This window comes from Aulonocara sp. 'chitande type north' Nkhata Bay, linkage group LG14 (assembly GCF_057382095.1).
Source record: "Aulonocara sp. 'chitande type north' Nkhata Bay isolate Kocher_YH1m ecotype deep benthic linkage group LG14, A_spYH_male_GT1.1, whole genome shotgun sequence".
Lineage (NCBI taxonomy): Eukaryota > Metazoa > Chordata > Actinopteri > Cichliformes > Cichlidae > Aulonocara > Aulonocara sp. 'chitande type north' Nkhata Bay.
In genome coordinates this window covers 29,164,448-29,185,586 of record NC_141357.1, presented here as the reverse complement: position 1 = coordinate 29,185,586, position 21,139 = coordinate 29,164,448, and the positions used below count along the sequence as shown (strand labels likewise).

The 21,139-nt window shown below is 42.2% G+C and overlaps 1 protein-coding gene across 14 annotated transcripts in view; it reads right to left on the bottom strand.

The window, feature by feature from the left end:
* Positions 1-21,139, bottom strand: part of synrg (synergin, gamma) — a 42,471-nt gene that overhangs the window by 2,438 nt on the left and 18,894 nt on the right. For 7 of the 14 annotated variants that reach the window (XM_086261949.1, XM_086261951.1, XM_086261950.1 and 4 more), the window contains 11 exons: positions 20,399-20,517; positions 19,953-20,015; positions 17,557-18,516; positions 11,817-12,368; positions 9,436-9,599; positions 9,244-9,297; positions 8,427-8,523; positions 7,037-7,185; positions 6,234-6,344; positions 6,063-6,101; positions 1,456-1,488 (listed from right to left, as the gene is read on the bottom strand). In XM_086261949.1, coding sequence (XP_086118075.1) covers positions 1,456-1,488; positions 6,063-6,101; positions 6,234-6,344; positions 7,037-7,185; positions 8,427-8,523; positions 9,244-9,297; positions 9,436-9,599; positions 11,817-12,368; positions 17,557-18,516; positions 19,953-20,015; positions 20,399-20,517 — 2,341 coding nt within the window. Of the gene's footprint in view, positions 1-849; positions 1,042-1,455; positions 1,489-6,062; positions 6,102-6,233; positions 6,345-7,036; positions 7,186-8,426; positions 8,524-9,243; positions 9,298-9,435; positions 9,600-11,816; positions 12,369-17,556; positions 18,517-19,952; positions 20,016-20,398; positions 20,518-21,139 lie in introns of all 14 variants that reach the window. The other 7 variants (XM_086261953.1, XM_086261955.1, XM_086261956.1 and 4 more) reach the window with 5 other exon arrangements.

Sequence of the window (21,139 nt, the reverse complement as noted above, 5' to 3'; positions counted from 1 at the left end):
ATTTAGCTCAATCAAAACACAGGAGAAGATTAGATATGTTTGAAGCTGCATGTCTAATCAGATGAAGCCATGTCTGCAGTTTTTATATTAAATGGAGGGGGGGGGGGGGGGGGGACCAAAACTGAAAAATTCCCTGAAAAATGAGAGGAAGCTATAAAAACATGATAGCAATCTCATGTTTAAACCTGCTGACAACCTGATCAGAGGATCCAAACACACCACAAGTGACTGCTAAATGGGGCAAAAATAAAGCAAAATTATTCCCCAAAGATTTAACATAAAATGAACTGAAAGGAGAAAAAAAATCTGATCGTGCTATGACTGCAGACGCTGTAATTCCATCACTGTCTGTACTTGTATCAACAAATATGGATCACCTCATTTATTTTGTTGAGACAAAAAGGATAACAATGCCCCACCATAAAGCCTGCTGCGTCACAATGCAATTTGATTCTGAAAAACATTGCCTGAACTGGAGCTATTTAGAAAATGAAATGTGTCGAACTGACCCGAAACCCCTGAAATCTCACACACACACACACACACACACACACACACACACACACACACACACACACACACACACACACACACACACGCGAGGGCTCTGATGCAAGTTTGCGATTTCACTGGGCCCAGCTGCGGCACGGTGGGCGCAATCAGGAGATGCTAATGTGTGTGATGTGCAGTTTAGGAGTTTGCATCCCCAGTGAAATAATGGAGCTGAAGCCGGAGAGAGGAATGAGTCATGTGCAGTGAATCACAGCCTCCCACACAGAAGCAGAGGGGAGACGCATGCAGAAATACACCACCACAACACACCATTAAGTCAAATACATCTCCACCTGCCTGAATGCAGTCTGCGGCACAGATGCTCCGCCCGATGAAGGGCTTTCTCAGACGAGCCGAATGACACATTTCCACTTTTCGCTTTTTCCTCCACACGCTCACATTTCACTGGAGGAGCGATTTCCTTTCAGAGACCCCTCTGTGCCCTGGCCTACTTGCTTCCACAAACCTGCACTTAGAGGAGTGCCAAAGCTGGGAAATGTTGGGAGGGAGAGGATGCAAAATGAAAGGGTGGTCAAACTAAAACGCACCCCTGCTTTCGCTGCAGTGCCTTTCCTGCTCCAGAGTTCACCTGTGTGTCAGTGAAGGGAGGCTAATATCCACCTGTTTTAACTAAACAGAGCCTTGTACACAGCCTGCCCTGGAAAATCATTTGTTTCTAATGCCTGGTTAAATAAAGGTTAATAAAAGCCTGCTGTGAAACTACAGTGTGGGTTTTATGTTTTCAAGCTGAAGTTGTCAGATAAAACAGAGACTCTGCTAATTCATCTGACCTTTCAGCTGCATGTAAAGGTCCTGGCTCCTCTATCTGTTCAGATATGAAAATCAAGCTTTAATGCAAACTATTTTATTAGAAGTTAAAAAAAAAAAACAAGGCATAATTACCCTTAAGCTCCTCTCCCTGTCTTTAGTCAATGCCTGTAAGCACAAGAGCAGTCAGAGAGGTGAAGCATATTCATGCAGCGCCCAGAGCAAAGTGTGCACAGAATAAGCAGCGAGCAGCCGTTTCACCACTTTTCACAGCATGTTTTTGGGTGAAAACATGAAAGTTTTTACCCTCGGGGCTCCTACACATTTTTCCAACTCAGAATTCAAGAGATTTTGCCTCGATCGATCTAAAATATTGACTGAAGATTTTGGCCAGTATGCTCACTGAAACAAATCAGCGCGGTTTGTCACAGTTAATCCAGTCCTGTAGACAAATCTGGGTTGTAGACAGAAGGAGAAAAGCTGCTATTGCAGCGGCAGCACCTCACATGAACCAGAGTCTGTGTTTAAAATGACAGTTATCAACTGACATTAAAATAAAGGTTGAAGACTGAAAGAACAAAGGTTTGGTTTAATCAGACGTCTCCTGCTCAAAAAGAAGCTGAAATGTTGGGAGAAAACCAAGAAAGGACCTTTACCAGTCCCTCATGTTTTGATCTTGCCATCTTTTGCCGTGTTGCTGGTACAACAGCATGATTGGTTAGAGCTGAAACAATCAGCCAATCGCCTGAAACTGTATTGCAGCAGCTTTATATTAGCTGACTTAAAGCTACAGCTTCATCTCTGTTTTGTGGTTTTCTTCTGCAATAATAAACCGAATATATTTGTTATTTGGGTTATTGATCGAAAACAAAGCATGTGGATGCATGTGTTACATGGTGAAAAAAAAACACATCAATGACTCAAAGATTTACAAGCCAGCACAAACAGAAACCTGCCCTCACTGACAGCTTTCTTTACTGTGAGATTAAAAAAAAAAGCTACAAGTTGCCGGTGATACATCACCAGACCTGGAATCGAGCGCTACTTTTTAAGGTTAATGCTAAAGGTTAATGTTACTTTTAGCACAACCCTATTTAAAAAAGTGAAGTACAATGTAAACAATGTGATAATTTGGAACTAATTTTAATGTTACAATGTTGACTTAAGCATAACAATATAACAAAAACAACAAAATAACATACTTATTTAAATATCTGCTCAGTCTAAATTTGCTAGCACCAACACGTTTAAATAAAGTTGGGATGGGGACATGATTTTCGCTAATTTATGTCACTTCCACACAGGAAGTCGCTGAGAAGTCAACTTCTCAGTTTCTCTCAGCTTCAGATTTGTCGAATTTGTACTTTTGAACATTTTCAAAGAGTGCTCTTTCAATTCCCAAATTCTTTAATGTCGGTATTGCACGGTAAGTAATTTCCCTGACTTTCTTTGTCTGTGCAGGAGCCCCGCTAACCTCGACCAGATGGAAACATGCTGTGAAAGAGATGGGCAGCCTAAGAACAAAGCTGTGGTCCAAACTCCCGTGTGCTGCTGTCAAAACTACACACATTCAACTTGATAATCCAAATGCTTGAGGCACTTGAAAAAGCTGCATTAAAATAAATAGCCAAAAATGCTAAATTATTCAGCTTAAACTCCTTTCCAGTCCTTCTCCTTGTAAATGCCTAAATTAGCATTTATCGTTTAGTGGAGGAGCTGGAGCATCATTAGCCAAAAAGTATCACTTAGGGTGAAACTGCTGCTGCTTCTGAGTGACAAACTGAGGAGAGATGAAGCTGTTTGCAGTCGCCCATCCAAGCCCCTTAACCCAAAGATAACATGCAGAATGATTTAAACCAAAAAAAGAAAAAAAGGTGCGACAACCCAGAGAATATTAGCCAAACAGGAACATGGTGAGTCTGGCTGAAAGCGACTGTTTGGCTCTGTTTGAATCGAGAATAATATCAGAATTCAAAACATGAATTGAACAGGAGAGACTGAGCACATCGGCTGTCGAGCATTTTTCGCATTTCTTTGATGCCACATCAACGTCTCCACCCGCCTGCACCTTTGGTCGAAAAACAAACCGGCACCTCTTCACTGAGGGACAAAGCAACAATCGGTGCTGTCTGCCGTAGCCAAAGCTGTTCTTTCACTTCATTATACTCGCAGGGGATGCTATTCTCCGCTCGACAGTCTTACCAGGGTGGTTTGTGCCAAAAATGTAATTAAAAGATGGGTTATTAATCTCATGCTTGTGGCACAGAGACAAAATAAAACTGCATTAATTTCAGACTGCCTCTGCGCACAGAGGAGCGAGAGGTGAGAGAGAGTGCGTTTGTGTGTGCAGGTCTATTATCCGCCGTTCTCCCTGCTTATGACTAATGTGTAAGCCACATCTGCTCACAGCCTAGATGCCTCTCAGTCAGCCTTATCTTGTCTGGACTATCCATCTGGCTCTGGCAGAGCAGCAGACGGATCGCAAGAAACAATCAACGCCACCATCCTGCCCTCTAAACCGCAGGGTCCGAGAATACCCTTAATGGCCCACGTCGATGAAAATCACGACCACCCTAGGCAAAGAGGTACCGCCATCCTGCCCCGCTCTCTGAACAGTTATTAGAAACACCGACGGTTGTTAGCTCAAAGTGGCAAAGTGTGCAGCTACATTGAGATGGAGGTGGCAGAATAGAAAATGAAACCCTTCCAAGACAAAGTAACAACCTTTGTGACCTTGAGGAAGCAATCACAGGGTGAAAAAACCCACCCCGAGGTGCCAAAGTGACATCTTCCCTCTCTGTCATTTACTTCAAGAGCACACATTGTTATCCGTGGACACTTCTAACTTCATACTTCACCATAAAAGCAGGGAGACGACCTAAAGTGACTGTCTGCCCACCGTCTCCCCTGCAGTGACTGTCTGATCAGAGCCTGTCAAGCTCTGACTTTGTTCACATTGTGGGGCACTAATAGGAGTGACACCTGGCATTTAGAGTGTCTGGAGAGTTTACAAAGGAAAAACTGTCGAAACACTGACTTTGCAGCACCACTTTCAGGACTATTTGTATTGTTTCTGGAGTAACACTAAAGGAAAGTTCTATCAGAAATAGAAGCAAGTCTCTTCATACTGCAACTATATATCCAACACCTCCATATGCTTGATAGACGTTTTGAAGGAATCGCTTAATTTCAGGTTCAATGTGGTGACTCTAAACGTGCAGATCATTTTTATAGCATCACCATCAGATCAAATTTAATTACATTTAACTGTTTATCTATTGCCTAATTAGTAGTATGGATGGCTATGGGGGAGGTCTTTATTGGTAGACAAAGTTGTAAAACCTATGAAAAAATGTATGCCCTCCTTCTTTCAAAGCCTTTCAAAAGGTTGAATTAGTCTTTGCAAGGCCCTGCAAAGACTCCTTATGTTTAACACTACTGGCTTAACCCTATCAGGTGACTATAAACCTCAGTTGCAGTTAAATTCTGTTTGATTCACAAAAATTGTCACCTCAATGCAATTTATATTTTAAGGTTAAGACCCTACAGTAATAGAGAGAAAAATCCCAGCAAATAGACTATGCCCAGTCAGCATGCACTTGGCGACAGTGGGAAGGAAAAGCTCCTCTTTAATGGGATGAACCCTCTAGCAGAAACATGCTCAGCAAGAGGCAACAATCTACTGGGGGTGGAGTAAAAGAGAAGAGAAAAAAAAAAAAGTGGTGGTTCCCTGCTTATTCTTCTATTTAAGCCTCTGGGGGACGCATGATGCACTCAGCACTTCTTCTCTATTCCTCTTTGCATTACTGATGCGTATATATGCTGCTACACATATAAATAACTCTGTGTCTACTCTCTCTTGTAGTTTATATTTGGTTCCGTCTCTATTCTTATTTTCTCCTTTCAACCCCACCCCAGTGGTTCTGCTGGAGGTCTCTTTCTATGAAATGGGAGTTCTTCCTCCCCACAGTCACCGAGTGTGTGACTGTCTGATGGTAGGGCTTTAGCTTACAATATAAAGCTTGAGACATCTATATAAAATTGAATTGAGATCAAACTGGGCCGTACAGCTGAGTTTGAGCCGTCTGGTTTTTTGAGCCGAGGTTGGCAGCTCTGGGGATAATTTTAATCTATTTGCAATAATAAAAGATATGAAGCATGCTGTTGCATCTCTTTCATTTATCCCAATCACACTACGACTAACTAGGAGGAAATTATAATTCAAGAACTATTTTGTTATGCTCATTAATCTTTTGTTACATTACGCGGGGCTCTTTAAAGTTTTTCGATCTACAGAAAGCTATCAAACAACTGAGTTGGAAACATAAAATTCATAAACGTCAGCTGGATTCTGCTCAGATTTATGGTGACAGTTAGCTAACTAACTAGAGGACTACATGCATAAAAGTCTGCAATGTGACAGGTGAAAAGAATTTGATCTTCCCTATGAACTCGTGTTAAATGAATATTACTTGCATCATATGTGCTGCAAGAAGACAAAGCTTGACAGGCAAAGTAATGTGAGGGGTTGGGGTTTAGATTTGGGTTGGTACTTTGTGGGGTTTTTATGATGATGTGCATGTCTAGGCAGAAAACAGCTCTGATAGAAGAGCAGTGGAGAGGAGGGAATCCTGTCACTTTGGCCCCCCGCAGGGCTCGTCAGTAAGAGGAGGATAGGCCCCCCAAGGACCCCAACAGGAAAGAGTGGAATGAGATTCGGATGACAGTTGACTGTCTCATACTCGTTTAAACAGACGTCCAATAGTGCTTTCTTCTTTGTTCTGGAAAAATGTTTCAAAGTCAAAGAAATGTCAGTTGTTATCTGCTGGGGATGAGCACAGCATCATGTGTGTAAAAAACAAAAAACAGTACCCAGTAACAGTTACTCTGTGTGAGTGTGCATGCACACAAACCTTGCTGCGAGCGTCGACGTTGAGCAGACAAACCCCACAAGCCAAGTCCTTTGCATTCTTGATACCCGGCCGCAGAATACAGGAGGAGAAATCCAGGGAGCTTTCATCAGGCTAGACACACAAAAACACACAGACGTTTTACTTCCTGCCGCAGGGCAAAATGTAGTCATTTCTATTCTTATAATAACAGCAGAGAGAACAAGTCGGCTTATAGTAAACATCTCCGAGCATCAACTTTTTTTTTTTAATAAAGACTTGGCACGACATTGGCTACTCAGACTGAAAACAAACAATTCTCGAGTTTACATCTTTCTCCTTTATAAGGAAAGAAATCTTCATCCCTGCTTTAATTAAACATTTGTTGCATTTTGTTTCTGCCTCCTTTCTCAAGATGCTAAATCATTTTTATCTTCTACAAACAGTATTCCTCGTCTGCTGGCTCTGTGGATGAGAACAGTCCTCCTCTTGCGTCCCGTTTTACAGATACTTGGAGACAGCTGGGTAAATAAATCTTTACAGTCTTCGTCATCCCCGCTGATCCAAACAGCGGCCTACCAAAAGACTCCATCTGCATTGCTTTCAAATCAATGAATCATTGATTTTATCCTAATGGACCGACAATACTGGATTCACTAACACTCAATCATGTTATTGGCAGGACTTGCATTTTTAACTGAACGTCAATGCTCTGTTATCAGTGCGTAATTCCACTAGAAAAAGAAAGCAACCAAGTGTATGAATCTGTTTGTATATCTATCTGTCCTGCCTTTTGGCGAGTGCGTACAAACGTCATAGCAACTTACAGCGAGCTTAGCCAGCGACATGAAGCCTATGAGGTTGTTCCACACACGGCTGATGTCCTTCAGCTGCTGCTGCAGCTTCTCAGAGCACACCGCCGTGGCCTTGATGCCCAGCTCCACACGCCGAGAGACGCGATACACTTCCACCACGCCTGAGAGGGAGAAAACAAACGCACACATGTCACAGAAACACACTTTCTTAGTCGGTGTTGAGCACTTAGCCGTGACGTGTTAGCCACTCGGCTCATTAAAAGCAGAGAAACAGTAAAGCAGCAGGACCTTGTCAGACGGGGCAGAGATAAGCCATCACACCAGAGCTCATCTTAATCTTGTCCTTTCTGTCCTTCACAGGGCGTTAAGGCCACACACCGGCTTCTTTAACAGGCTCTTGTTGCCTCTGAGGCTCGCAAGGCCTCATTTCTTTTTAACTGTATGTGGAAGTATTAACTCTCTATGTGCAAATGTTTCCAGGTCATAGTGTTATTTATCAATATCATCAAACATTCAAGGGCTGAGCTCGACTCATAGATACATTTTAGCATGAAATGCTTGTTTTTAGGGACTGCAGGGACCTTTCCGTACAAAGAGTGAGGAGTAATCAGCAAATGTTATTTGCATTGTCTTGCCATTACTTCGCCCTTGTTCTATAGAGGCGATCCGAATGAACTCACAAGTCATCTTGGTTCTGATTTTTTCTAGTGTCCTCAGCTGCAGGGGAGGGTATAAAATTGCTTGTGTTTTCAGTTCTATGTGTGAGACTCGTGGCCATAAAACTCCAAAACAATCACCACACTATAAAATAAAGTGGTTACTCATGATGGCCCTGCCCCCTGTGCTTTGTGGAGGTTCACCGACCGTGTCAAGCATCACCTTCAGGGATGATTTCTGCCACAGACACCTCACCAATTATTGAAGCAATTTTTCCATCCACAGGCGATACTGATGAGGTGGACCGTCTTACTCCTGTGGCAGTATTTTTTTTTATTCTGTGGTCATCGACACTATTTTTTACATGTACTTTCTTTACTTCTCTTTGACCTGAACAGCTGCGGCACTGATTTTTTTTATTTTTTTGTCAGTGTCCACACTCTTCCAGAAAACATGCTAAATAAACAGTTCTATTTAGTGCTACTTCATTGATCGGGACCTCCAACTCTCATGTTGGTGGCAATGAGACCTATTTAAAGGCATTTGAAAGGAAAGTGGTTTACAATATATAAGGTTGCTCTGTGGTGTGTGGATGATGAATGGACATTTTACTGTGCAAAGTGCTGGTTGTTGCACACAGATTTAGAGCACTTTCCCTATATGGTTTGATAAATGAGGCCCCCGGTGTGTTTATAGTAGTGGTAGTAGTAGCTGTGTCTGCGTGTGCATTAGTGCAGCTCCTCACCAAGCAGGTACTCCATGCCCTGAGCAGACTGGATGACCTCGGTGCAGACAGAAGAGCTGCTGATCCCGTTCAGGGTGTTGTTGGCTTTGGTGATGACCTTAACGTGGAAGGACAGAAGCTGGCGTTATTACATACACACTGGTCTTGCTTATAAAACTCATAATGAGCATCCAACAGTAAAGTGTTAAAATTATGGCCTTTACCCGGGATTGAAATGTCAAACACATTAAAACGAAAAGTAAATATTCCAGCAGACATTTTGCAACATCCTCAATTTTTGATGAGCTTTAAAAACACAACAGTCCTGAAGTTATATTTGCAAGTTTCAAGAAAATAAAATATCCCAAGACATACGTGACAGGTAAAATCCTGGCTGAAAAAAACATTTCAGTGTGTTTTGGTTATCTTAATTACTCTAGAACAGGGGTGTCAAACTCAAATACACAGTGGACCAAAATTCAAAACTGGAACAAAGTCGCGGGCTAACGTTAATATTTATTGGGGAAAAAAAAATCTTCCTCCAGATATAAGAATGAATCTTTTCTTATGGACTCAAACAAGTTTTGCTGAAAAACTGAATATGGAACAAGCAAAGCTTAATACTAAACAATATATATATATTAGCTGTATAATACCAGTAGGCCAGCTCTAATAGTAATTTGGTATGGCTTCGCGGGCCAAATGTAATTAGGCTGCGTGCCAAATTTGGCCCGCGGGCCAGAGTTTGACACCTATGCTCTAGAACATTTGCTGTCGCTCTCACAATTAAGTCTCTCCCAGGTATGAGGTCAGATACAGGACACAAACAAACACAAACCTCCAGAGCGCTTTCCAGGCACCTCTGCCACTCATAGGCGTAGCGCTCGCTCTCCTGCAACAGCACAAAATTATCTCAAATGAACACAAAGGGAAAACAGAAGAGAACAAAAAGGGGCATTTATGTATTTTGAAGCTTTAACAGTCCTTGGTATTGCGCTGAAATCTACTGATATTCAGGTTCCCTCCTCACCTCCACCTCTCCAGTCAGGTCCTTGTACTTGTCTCTGATGACGGGCAGTGCAGGCTTCTCGTTCAGGGTGTTGGATCGGTCTCTGAAGGGCTGCTCTGGCGCCGGAGACGGGGGTGAACGCCTGATCTCCTTCTCACCCAAACTGTGACTGCGCTTGTGGGAACCTGCAGCAAAGACGGAGCAGAGAAGAAGAGAAATGAGAGAAATATCAATTCAGCGACATGTTGTGATGCAACTCATTTTGGGCTGTGCACCTGTTTGTCTCCAACCATTCTACTTCCATTCTGTTTGTAGTTAATTCCTCCCAGACAGGGACGGCATGCGTAAATACTTAATTGTGACAAACAATAATTAGGTACAAAACAGAGGCACAAATATGCAGGTATGAATAATTTATAGAAGGACAAAAACCCTGGCAAGGTACCACAACAAGCACGAGCACAAACACAAGTGAAGCCCAGACTATTCCAGTGGGGTTAGCTGTGAGCGCATGTGTGCGTGCGCCATCTACACACAGGTAATCCACCCTCAACCCCACCATCACCACACAACTACTCAGCCTACACCAGAAGCCCCACTGTGATCAGGTCACTGAGCCACAGGAAGAAGGGGAGTTAGCAAGCCCTGCTTCTTCACACACATTAACTTCAGCACAGGGAAATGAATCTACATGAGGCTTTGATCACAGTGCAGGAAACTGTAATAATTTATTTTGTGAAAAATAACAGCAGCAAACAGCGGTTCGAAAATGAATAGCCTCTAAGTGGATACGGTTAATTTCTGCTTATGGATTTGTGGGCATCTGCTAATCCATCTCAACAGTCGCTGCCATTAGAGAGTGGAGCTGTCATCTCAACACTACCATCTAATGTCTGACAGCTTTATTACACATCTGATGGGCCTTGTCTGTGGGGGCGGGGTGCTTGAGCAGAGTGCAGGGCCAAGGACTTACAGCTGGTCAGAAGAGTCATGTGTCCACATTATGCATACATTTATATAGTCATTTATTCTAACAACGCTTCCTTATGTCAACTACTAATTTAGAATCATCTGGCACAGCTGGCTGCCGGCAGAGCCAGTGGGCACACCACTGCAGCCCCCTCTGGCTTCTGCTCCGTGGCTACTGGTTGACCCCTCATCTGGGGCTCTCCTCAGCTCTTCCCAGGAGGGTGGCACGGATGCCCCTCTGGTGGTCCTCCTTGGGCTCTCGCACCTCTGGGGCCTCTGGATGTCTGGAGCCTGGATCTCCTCCATGCCTGCTTCATGCCCTGGGGGACAGGGCTATGGTTCCCTACATCCTCTAGCAGACCATTACATGGGGAAACCTTTTGAATACAAGCGTGCTGATCCACACAGGTGTGCACACGGGTGTTCACTGATCATAGACATAAACTACACCTCTATTGGCTGCTATTTCCAAGCATATTATGCGCTGTCGGTCCTGCTTGCTACACAACAAGATTCAATATTTAGTATTTACTGGTGTTTACACTTAGCTAGATTAACGTGATGGTGTTGTGTTTAGTATGTTGCTCTGGGGTGTTTTTTTGCTTGTTTTCTCTTCTTTTTCTCTCAACAGGTGATCCAGGAGATTTTTTTTCTCTTCTTTCTTTTTAAGTGCCCTTTCTCACTGTCCCTCTTCCCCTCTGTTTTTCTTTTCCTTCATCTTTCTTTCTCCCTTTCCTATCCCTCACTCATGTCTGTCCCATCTGTAAAAACTGAAAATAAAATAAATAATAACAACAAAGGTTGATCAAATGGACCAATACGGCAAGGCCGTGATGATCCATTTGGCAAAGTAAATCCATTGGGTATCTTTGTTGGTCTTCAGACAACAATTCTGACGGCTAAAGAACCAAATGGGACAGGCAAAAAAACCCCACCTAATTTAGAATCACCACTTAACCTGACATACCTCTTGGCTGTCACACTAACACATTCAACATGTGAAAGATCCCAAGTTCAACACTGGAAACAAAACCCTGAGAGGGTTACGTCAGGATGGGCATCCGGTGTAAAATCAAACATGAAGATCAATCCACTGCAGCAACCCCTTGCAAATAAGGGACCATAATAAAAGCAGCTTTTATTAACCTAACATGCATGTCTTTAGACTGTGGGAGGAAGCTTGAGTCAACAAATTCAACAATGCAGAAATTAATACTTTTCTGCCAAAACTGCTCTTCAAATAATTAATAAATTAATTAGTTGACAACAATTTTCAATAACTCATTCATTATATTCAATTATTCCAAGTTGTCAAAAATGATTATTTTCTGTTTTTTCATCATTTAAGCAAAATTCTATTTGGATTTAGACAATTATTTTTAACTGAAAAACAATGTGCCGCCTACTGAAGTAAATACAACAAGAAAACTCACCTTGAACCGACAAATCAAAAGTTGCCAACTCGTTCTTGATCATCTCCTCGCTGGACTTGACCTTGGCCTGAGCGCTGGCTTTGAGGAAGTCAGACCTGCCAAACTTTGGCTTGTCTCCCTGGAAGGCACCAAAGTCATCGGAGGCCTCGCTCTGGTTTCCCTCTGAGCCCGCCTCGGCAGTGGCAGCAGGCGAGTCTGACTTCTCCGAAACAGTACTTGCAAAGTCTCCAAAGTCATCCTCGTTATTGACACCGCCCTGGTCGCCGGAGCCAAAGTCAGCAAAGGCTTCAAACTTGTCATCTGCTGATGAACTGTCCTCTGCAGGGAAGGAGGTGATGATGTTTGCTATGGAGTTGCTTGTGATGTTTTCAGTGCTGCCAAAGGTCAGTTCCTTCCTCTGTGTGGGGACTAAAGATGGAAGGCCAGCTCCTTCCAAGCCCGGTGGCTTTCTGACCTCACCGGGCAGACTCTCGTCCCGGTCTGACCAGTCATAGCTGGCCAAGGTGCTGAGGGCCGATGTCCCAAAGGGGTCAAATTTCATGTCGTCTCCTTCTGCAATGACAACACAGACATACCGGTGGTTCCTCGGAATAGCACAGATGCTGTCATGATAGGAGGAAGACTAATAGGCCTCAACAGGGGTCTGAGATTTCTGTCGGGTTATTACTCTCATTTATCTATGCTTTAAGTGATGTCGCTTCTTCTAAATGTAGTTTGGTCTTGAGAAAAGAGCCCTTGAGAATATTAACAGAACATATTTTCTCACCTCCATTTAGTTCTCTGTAGCATACGGGAACCTTTTTTTATTTTTTAAACAAAATCTTTTTAATATTTGTTTTCATGGTGCTCACGAGATTTTAAAAAAGTACAGACAGATATTTCTTTACGAACAATGGCTTAATCTGCACTACTACTTTAAATCAAATGAAACGATCCCTTAGAAAACACTCCCTTATTCCCATTTTATTTTTACAGGTGGATTTAGACTACCATTTTGGGGAAGGACATTTTTTGTCATGTTTTAATCTTGTGAGCACCTTAAATGAAATGAAAATCCATTTACAACCAGTGTCCTGGGATGAAAGCCACAATCCTGGAAATATCTCTCAATCTGTGCAGGTAAAACCAACACTCAACCAACTGGTCACCTAGTGAGAGGGCAGGCAATCTGACTGCAACCCCTCTCAGACAGACTGATGAAAATTTGCAGATCACTGCTCCTAAACCTAATTTATAAGCGCAGAGCAATCAGAGTAGGTGTGCACCAATGAGCACGACTCATGTGTTTTTGCACTTAACTGGTTGCATTCTGATTATAAAAGCAAGGTTACTGACTACTTGACATTTTACACTTAAATCACATTTGCAGAGGAATTTCTGCTTCGAATCTGTGAGGTTCTGGTTCAACTCCAAAGTTAATGTGAAACTCTGTTTATGTAGAAGAAGAACAATAGAACAATGGCAAACAGATGTCATGGCAAACTGATGGCAGATCTTATTGCAATCTTGATGCGCCAAAGTTGTTTTGAAGATGTCGACTGACTGTGACTGGCGGTAGACCTGATCCCTGTCTTTGAAGCGACCACTTCAAAGGCAAGGAGATAACACGATTATTATATGATCAATCTGGTCTCCAATTAGCGTCTTCCTCAGTGTGACTGTAGGATTACAGTGAAGTAAGGAGATGTGTCCCCCTAATCCCAAAAATAACAATTAACTTAAACAGTTTTCTAGAACTGATTTGAAATTTCTCCTCTTTTAAATTGGATGACTTTTTCCAGCCTGCGCTCTGTGTGCATGTCTGTGGGAGTGCATTTAACCAGACTGTGTTTGTCTGAAGCCGTGACACTGATGTCGATCAGATGTTGTTTTATATGTAAACAATACTAATCAATGCAGAAATCCTGGTAATCCAAAGGGCCCACAAACAGTTTTTATAATGCAGATTTGTGAAACTGACAACAAGGCCTTGTATCAACCATCTATGATGCAAGGCATTAATACATTAATACAAAGCGTAATACATCTTCCCTTTAATAAATTATTCCTTGGTGTTTTTATGCCTGAGGTGAGTCATGTTTACGCAACTTTTTTTTTCTCGTGGCCATATGACAACACTCGCTGCTTTCACTGGTGACAAACAGCTTGGCTAACAATAATCAGAGTTGATCTCTTTATATTAAATGCAACCTGAAGGCTTTTGTCTCGAGGCAGACGCTCTAACAACATCAATAAAAGATCTTTCCTGTCACTGCGTCTGCCCTGTTTCTCACAAGTGTTTTGATCACTTTCTTTATGACTGATACTGACTGACAGCTGCGCAGCTTGCACACATTTGTCAACGCTTTAGCATTCAGGTCTCCTTCAGACACTCGCAAACACATAAATCCACCTTGTTGAAGCCTTCCTATTTTGCATGACAGAACCCTCAGACACAAAAAGCAATTTGTGAAATTGACAAGGATCGAGTGGTGTGAGCCTCGTGTCATTACAACCACATTACGCCTCACAGGAAAGGAAAGGAGAAATAAGACGGTACGCGTTTCAGCAATACCAACAGTAATATTTATTACGACAACATGAGTAGGGAGAGAGAGAGAGAGAGAGAGAGAGGTCACAAAGAACTGTGAAAGAGGTCTACCATTACAAGAGGTTTAGTCAAACTAACACTTTGAAAATTAAATTTCAGTCATCTGGAATACAAGTGCATGCAGAGTCAGGAGAAAAGGAAGAAAACAAACAGCGAGAAAGTAAAACAAAGATAATCCGAGGATATAGAAGCAGAATGAGAAGGCACATTCACAGACTAGAATCAGTAATTCTGGGAAGATGACAAACTTTCTTTTACTATAAGGATGTAAATCAACAGGTGTATTTTTTTGTTTTGTTTTGTTTTGTTTTTTTGGAGAAAAAAAAAAAAGATTTGAATACAGAACACTTGAAAAGGCCAGGTTGAAAGATTATTCAAAGAACAAGGCAGGAAGCATTAACCCTTTGAGGACCTGAGGGGACAAACTGACAGGGAGGAAGCTAAACTTTAGAAGCAGCAAGGAGGCTGCCATCTGTACATATTTAGTCTTTAATAAATAAGGGTAAGAGATCAGGATATCTGCATTAATCTGCATGTAAACATGTGAAGCGATATCATTCAAGCCCTCAAAGGGTTACAGAAAACAAAGAGGGCCATCCTTACACCTGGCATCCCAGTAAGGGCTTCCATTACATCCAATCACAGATGCAGGAACAGATTTAAAGAGACAGTATCCTTTTTTTCCCCTCTTGCTACAGTGATTGTTTGTCAAAGCAGGATGATGAGCACTAATTCCCCTTGATTAATAACACATCATTATTTACTAAAAACTTTGATGTTTGAATCCACGTTGAACTAAAAATACTCTGATTCTACTAAATACTGTCGGCTACATTTAATTTACATAGTTGGCAAATCACAACAAGATCGAGAAGTCTTCCTATAGTCTCAAAATAAGAGGTCATATTCCTGTAATAAAAATACACTATTAAATCTGCATGTACACATTTCTCCCTTGATAAAAACAACTTGCAATACTGTTATGCATAAAATGGTTATTTTGTATTACGTTCTTGTCAATTTCACAAATTGAAAAGGCAGGCACACTGCAGCAAAAAGCAAGGCAGGAAGGGTAATACTAACTTCATTATGCTCACAAAGAGCCAGACCGTAGAGCCACACGTGATAAAAATTCATGCTGCGATATCACAGATAACGGATTTTTTGAAAAAAAGAAAAGAAAATTACGAGAAAGAAAATTTGATTCCTCTTGCGACTCAAAAGGAACCTCAGAAAAGAAATACTGTCTCTTTAAGCTTACATACATTTCCAAAAACACAGTGCAAAGCGTGGTGAGGTGCTCAAACTGCTCGGACTGCTACACGTTAACGACAGGTTAGTCCCAGAGCCCTCCGAGAACAGCTGATAAATAAGGGTGAAATGAAAGCGCCGTCACGGTAGCGTATAAGCTTCTCAGGAATGTATCGATGTTAAAGCGGGCAGGTCTTTACCCGATCAGCGGTTTCGCTGCAGCTCCATGGACTGGATTGTTTGCTCTCCGTGCGGAGGGGCCTGTTTGGGTTTAACCAAAATCTGACCACTGCACAGAAACTGAAATAAGGCAATGGGGATGTTTACATCTTTTTCTAGTCAAGGATAAAGTATCAGTTTCTTGGATGAAATAAGTTGACACATGTGATGATAATTAATGATATGTGACGAAATATTGGAAGCTGATTGCACGACTGTTGTCAGGTGGAGATTTGGTCAATTTGTACAAACTTCTCAAGCTTTGTCTGAGCTTTTAAATAAAAATGAAAGCTCCCTTAAAGTTGGCAAACGTTTGAATTACAGAGCCTTCACCTGAGAACACATGCAACCCATCTCATGTTACACTGCAAGAATGGTTTGAAATGTTTTGCATGAAACACGACGCATGATGTGGAAGACGAGATGCCTGATGAATAAATGATGAGCAGTGAAGAGAGGGGGGAAAAAAGGACACGGACACTACCCGATTATTAACAGACACTAGATTGATTTCCCTTTTTATAAAAGGACGAGCTTTAGGTAAACTTTAACTCCACTTTCATGGATGTGAGGTAGGGGAGGAAAAAGCAGACACGCTATTATTTAGACATCTTACAATTAGACGTCCATTTGATCCAAAACATACTCCGTGGTTAATGTGAAAATACTGCAGGGTAATACAATAACTGACAGGCATAAAGAGACAAATGCATGCACTCACATTCAAGCCCTCACATCCACCTATAATATTTTTAATAGTGACAAATCACTGTTGCTCTATATGAAAATAGTCTCCAGTTTTTGCATGCAAAACGTCGTATTAATGGTAACATTTTATTTCAAGCGAATCAAAATTAAGTCATCTGCTGTGCTTTTTGCACACATCAGTTAAAAAGGTAAATGATGGCTTACGGATAACGCCTTTGGTAAGCTGCAGCCTATTGTTCGAAAACCTGTGATTTGAATAAACAAGAGGATAAACGCCCTCCTGTACTCATCTGTATTCAACTGCTCCGTCTCTTAGCATTGCCCAAAACAACACACACACACACACACACACACACACACACACACACACACACACACACACACACACACACACACACACACACACACACACACACACACACACACACACACACACACGCGGTACACTGAAAGGAAGTGCGACATCCACCTGCCGCGGTGTGGACACATCAAACAGGAGGCTTATCCGAGTCGCGCAGGCAGCAGCTGGGGGACCTCGTCTGTGAACTATGACTGCCAGCACATCAAAACCAGGCACTCATCATTTGTAAATAAATAGAGATATGGGCCAGGACCTTCCTGTCATTACAATAACAATATACGGGAAGAGGAATGTGGAGATAAAAAAAACTAATGAGGAAGAAACTAAAGATTTAAATAAATAAATACTTAAATAAATAAGTAATAAATAAAGAGTATGATGAGATGAACGATGAAATGTAGAATGAAAGCTGTGATGCATCTAATTTGATATGTTACTCATGTTTGTGTTCAGCAATTGAGCAAGTTCAATTCAACAAGGACCTCATTATTTGCCCTTTGACCCCTTGTCTGGGGGAGGGGTCACTGAGAAGGAGAGGCTGGCTGGCCTTGAAAGCGATATTGTGTGTCACTGCACGGAGCCTCACCAGAGCAAACGCACAAGTTCCTCACCTGTAGCAGGGGGCTGGTGGGAAGAGAGACCCGGCAAATCCAGAGAGCTGTCTGACATCACGTGCTTCAGGTCTCCTCCCATGTCCGACAGCTTCATGTCCAGCTGCACTGACAGCGCGTCCTCAGAGTCGTCCTTTCCCACGCTGCTCCCGCCGATGGACGGGAGGTCGAGGGACTTTACAGATGCAGAGTCTTCCTTGGCCTGTTTGAACGCGGCCACCTTGTCACCCAGAGTCTTTTCAGAAGCACCGAGTGCTGTGCAGAACTTCGAGGACTGAAATTCGGCAAAGTCGTCGTTGTCGCTCTTGAGTGACGAGAAGGAGCCGGCGCCGCTCTCCTTGGTGTCATCGTAGGCGAGGCCTCCTTCCAGAGAAAGTTGTTTGAATATGTCGTATTTGTCAGAGCTCTGCTGAGACCGCTGCTGTGTGGAGGTTTCCCCTTGAACACCCGCGCTGCTCTCGCCTTTAGGCTCTCCACCAGAGCTGCCAAATGCCATGAAGTCTGCAAAGTCATCCTGAGGTGCTGAGGCAGCTCCTCCTGCGGCTGAAGCTTGAGTGGAGTCAGAAGAGGAGCCAAAGAGGGCAAAATCCCCAAACTCATCTGCCCCTCCTCCCGGAGGTTTTACTCCACCTGGCAGGAGGACAAGAGAGGGGGGCACAGACACAGAAGGGAATGTGCTGGGTTTTGTCTCAGTGGGGGCAGGAACAGAGGGCGCTATAGAAGAGAAAAGGTCCAGGTCAGCCATATTGAGAGGATTTTTGGGCTGAGAAAGAGACACTGCTGGCTGTTGCTGGGGAAGCTGCTGTAGTGACTGAGAGTTTGGAAAAGCAGAGGGGAAGGAAGGTTGAAAGAGCTTGGCTTGATCTGGAGGGTCTAGTGGAGAGACGCTGTCGGCTGTTTTAAAGTCTGTGAAGCCATCATCGACTGTGCCGACAGACTTGAAATCTGCAAATCCTTCTCCTGTAAACCAAAGAGAAGAATTTAAGATTAGTAAAAAAACAACAGAGAGATATAAAGGGGCCAAAAGGTCTCAGCTGCAACAGCTACCATTCAGTTATTTTACAATCCTAAAAGAGAGAGGAATGGTGCATTAGTTACTCCTTTGCTCCACTGGTGAACTTTGGGCTGCAGTGTGCAAAGAAGATCATACATCACTGCACAAAAAGCTCTCCATACACTATCACTCAAAAGTTTAGGGCTGGGTTTTTTTTTAAAGAAATGCACACTTCTTTTCATTAAATATATAATTAAAAAAAGTAATACTTCCGACATCATATAACTTTTAATGGAATTTCTACAAAATGAATCCTCAATCAACTTTACTTTACTAAAAACAAATGTGCTTTTCTTTCAAATGACCCCAAACTAATGAGAAACGGTGCATGTACATCGACACTACCACGCAAGGAACTGTTGATTATAGTCATTCTGCAAAAATTACCATCCAACACGTCATTTTTGTCTACAATATCCAATATCTTCCAGGGAAGTAGACGAGGCCAAATGGTTTCCAGTGTAATTTCTGTATTTTAGGTTTATATTTTATAGCATCAAATATCTTTAGGCAATGATAGTTTACACCTGAGTTTAGTGGCTGTGTTTATCACAGACTTTTATGCAAATGTCTGAAGTTTTCTGATGAGAGAGTCTGAACCTGACAGAAAATGCTATTTATGACAAAACAGCTTAGAAAAAGACAGATATGACTTGTTATCAGGAAACAATATTACATCTACAGAATCCTGATGAAGTTGTTAGCTAAAAGTAAAAAAGCTAGAACAAACTATTATCATTTTCTGCAGATAACTGTGATGGGTATTTATAGCAGTGGGAAAACTTTTGCCTCTTTTTTACAAAAACCACACAGAAAAAAGTCAGAATAAATTCTCAAGTTTTCAGCAGTTGTTAATCCTGTGGAGTAACGTATGCATGCTGAAATAGAGAATCTGTTCACACCGCTGGTGTACGGTGGAAGAGCGATAACTAATGGGCTCATTAAGGAGATGGAGCCTGACAATGCCAAAGAAAGGTCACTGCAAAGCATGACTTACTGGAGTTGTAAGAGGTGTCCCCATCGGAAACTGTTCTAATGAAACAGGGATGGGAAACACAGTGGGTATCAACGCTGCAGGCTTGCAATACAAGACACAGTGTAAACATGGCTCTGTGGTAGTGTGGTGACCTGACAGCTTTGTCCAAGTTATAATACACAGTTTAATTAGAGAACATAAAAAGAAACCATTTGTTTCCTGGGGATGATGTGATGTTCATAAAGTTCATCTCTTAGTTCTCTACGTCACTGCCTAAAGAGGTCAAAATGATGTGCTAATATGTACATTAGGTGAACGTGTGTTGTTTTTTTTCCACAGAGAGATCGAGATGTGTGGGTCTCTTACCGACTGATTTCTTCTCCGCGGGTTGTTCGAGTTGTCTGAATACACTGTATTTGTCTCCAATATCTGGATCAGAGCAAATAAAGAAGAATCGGTAACTATAAAGAGCAATATGAAAGAAATTTACTCTCCCTGTATCGTTCAAGGGCCAAAACTTAGTTTGTGAACTGAACGTGTCCTTATGTAAGCTGCTTTAACCTTCAGGGATCAATTTCGTATTTTAGATGTAATAAAAGGGCTCGACATGATGAAATACCTGGAAATGTCATGTTATCACTTTCTGCTTTTAATGAATCCTTGCCAGTTATCTACACAGGAAGGAACGGAACGTGCTGTTCCCCATGCTGCTGTGATGATAATATTGTTTCCTTCTCTGACTGACTTTATGTTTTGGTCCCAGTATGTACCCCCAAGAGGACTAACACTATTACATGAGGTATCCAACGTACCTGAGGCAGGGGGTGTAGGCTCTGCAGGCTGATCCACAGACAGCTGCTTGAACACGGCGTACTTATCAGAAGATGTAACGGAGGCGGAACCAGACACTGGAGTCAGCAAGGCAGGCGTGCTGCAGGGACACAAAAGCGAATCGTCAGACATCATGATGGGCGAAGTTCAAAGGTAAAGTTTAATCCCTATAAGCTGCCTGAGCTGTACGTTTGCCCTGGGTTCACAATTTGGAGAGAAACAGCTTCTTTTTTTTTTTCTTTTGTTACAAGCTCTTTGTGTCCTTTCATCCATTAAGGCCACTGAACAGGCAGAAGGTAGCTCTGCTTAGGAATAAAAATACACGCCCACTGTCTCACATCCAGCTCACCAACAAAAGTATTTATATCTTGTTTTACTAATTCGGACAAAATGTACTGGACTGCGTGTTAGCAGCACATGTTTAGAATGCCTCAAAGAACAAGCAGCTGATCCAAGCAGAGTGTAAATAAGTAATCCGTGGCCTGTTGTAACACTAGAGGAACATTACTTTTAAATAGCTCTGTTATATTAAAAAAATATAGTGATATACCAGTTTTTAAAAATTGCCAAATATTGGTACTGGTCTTAAAAATCCTATATTGATTTAGGTCTAAAAAAAGATTTTGATAATACTTCTTTTACTGTCTCTTAATATTCAGGCTATTCAGTAGCGAGATAGTTTTGTTTAGCGTGAGACGTGAACACCTTCCAGCCCCTTTGAT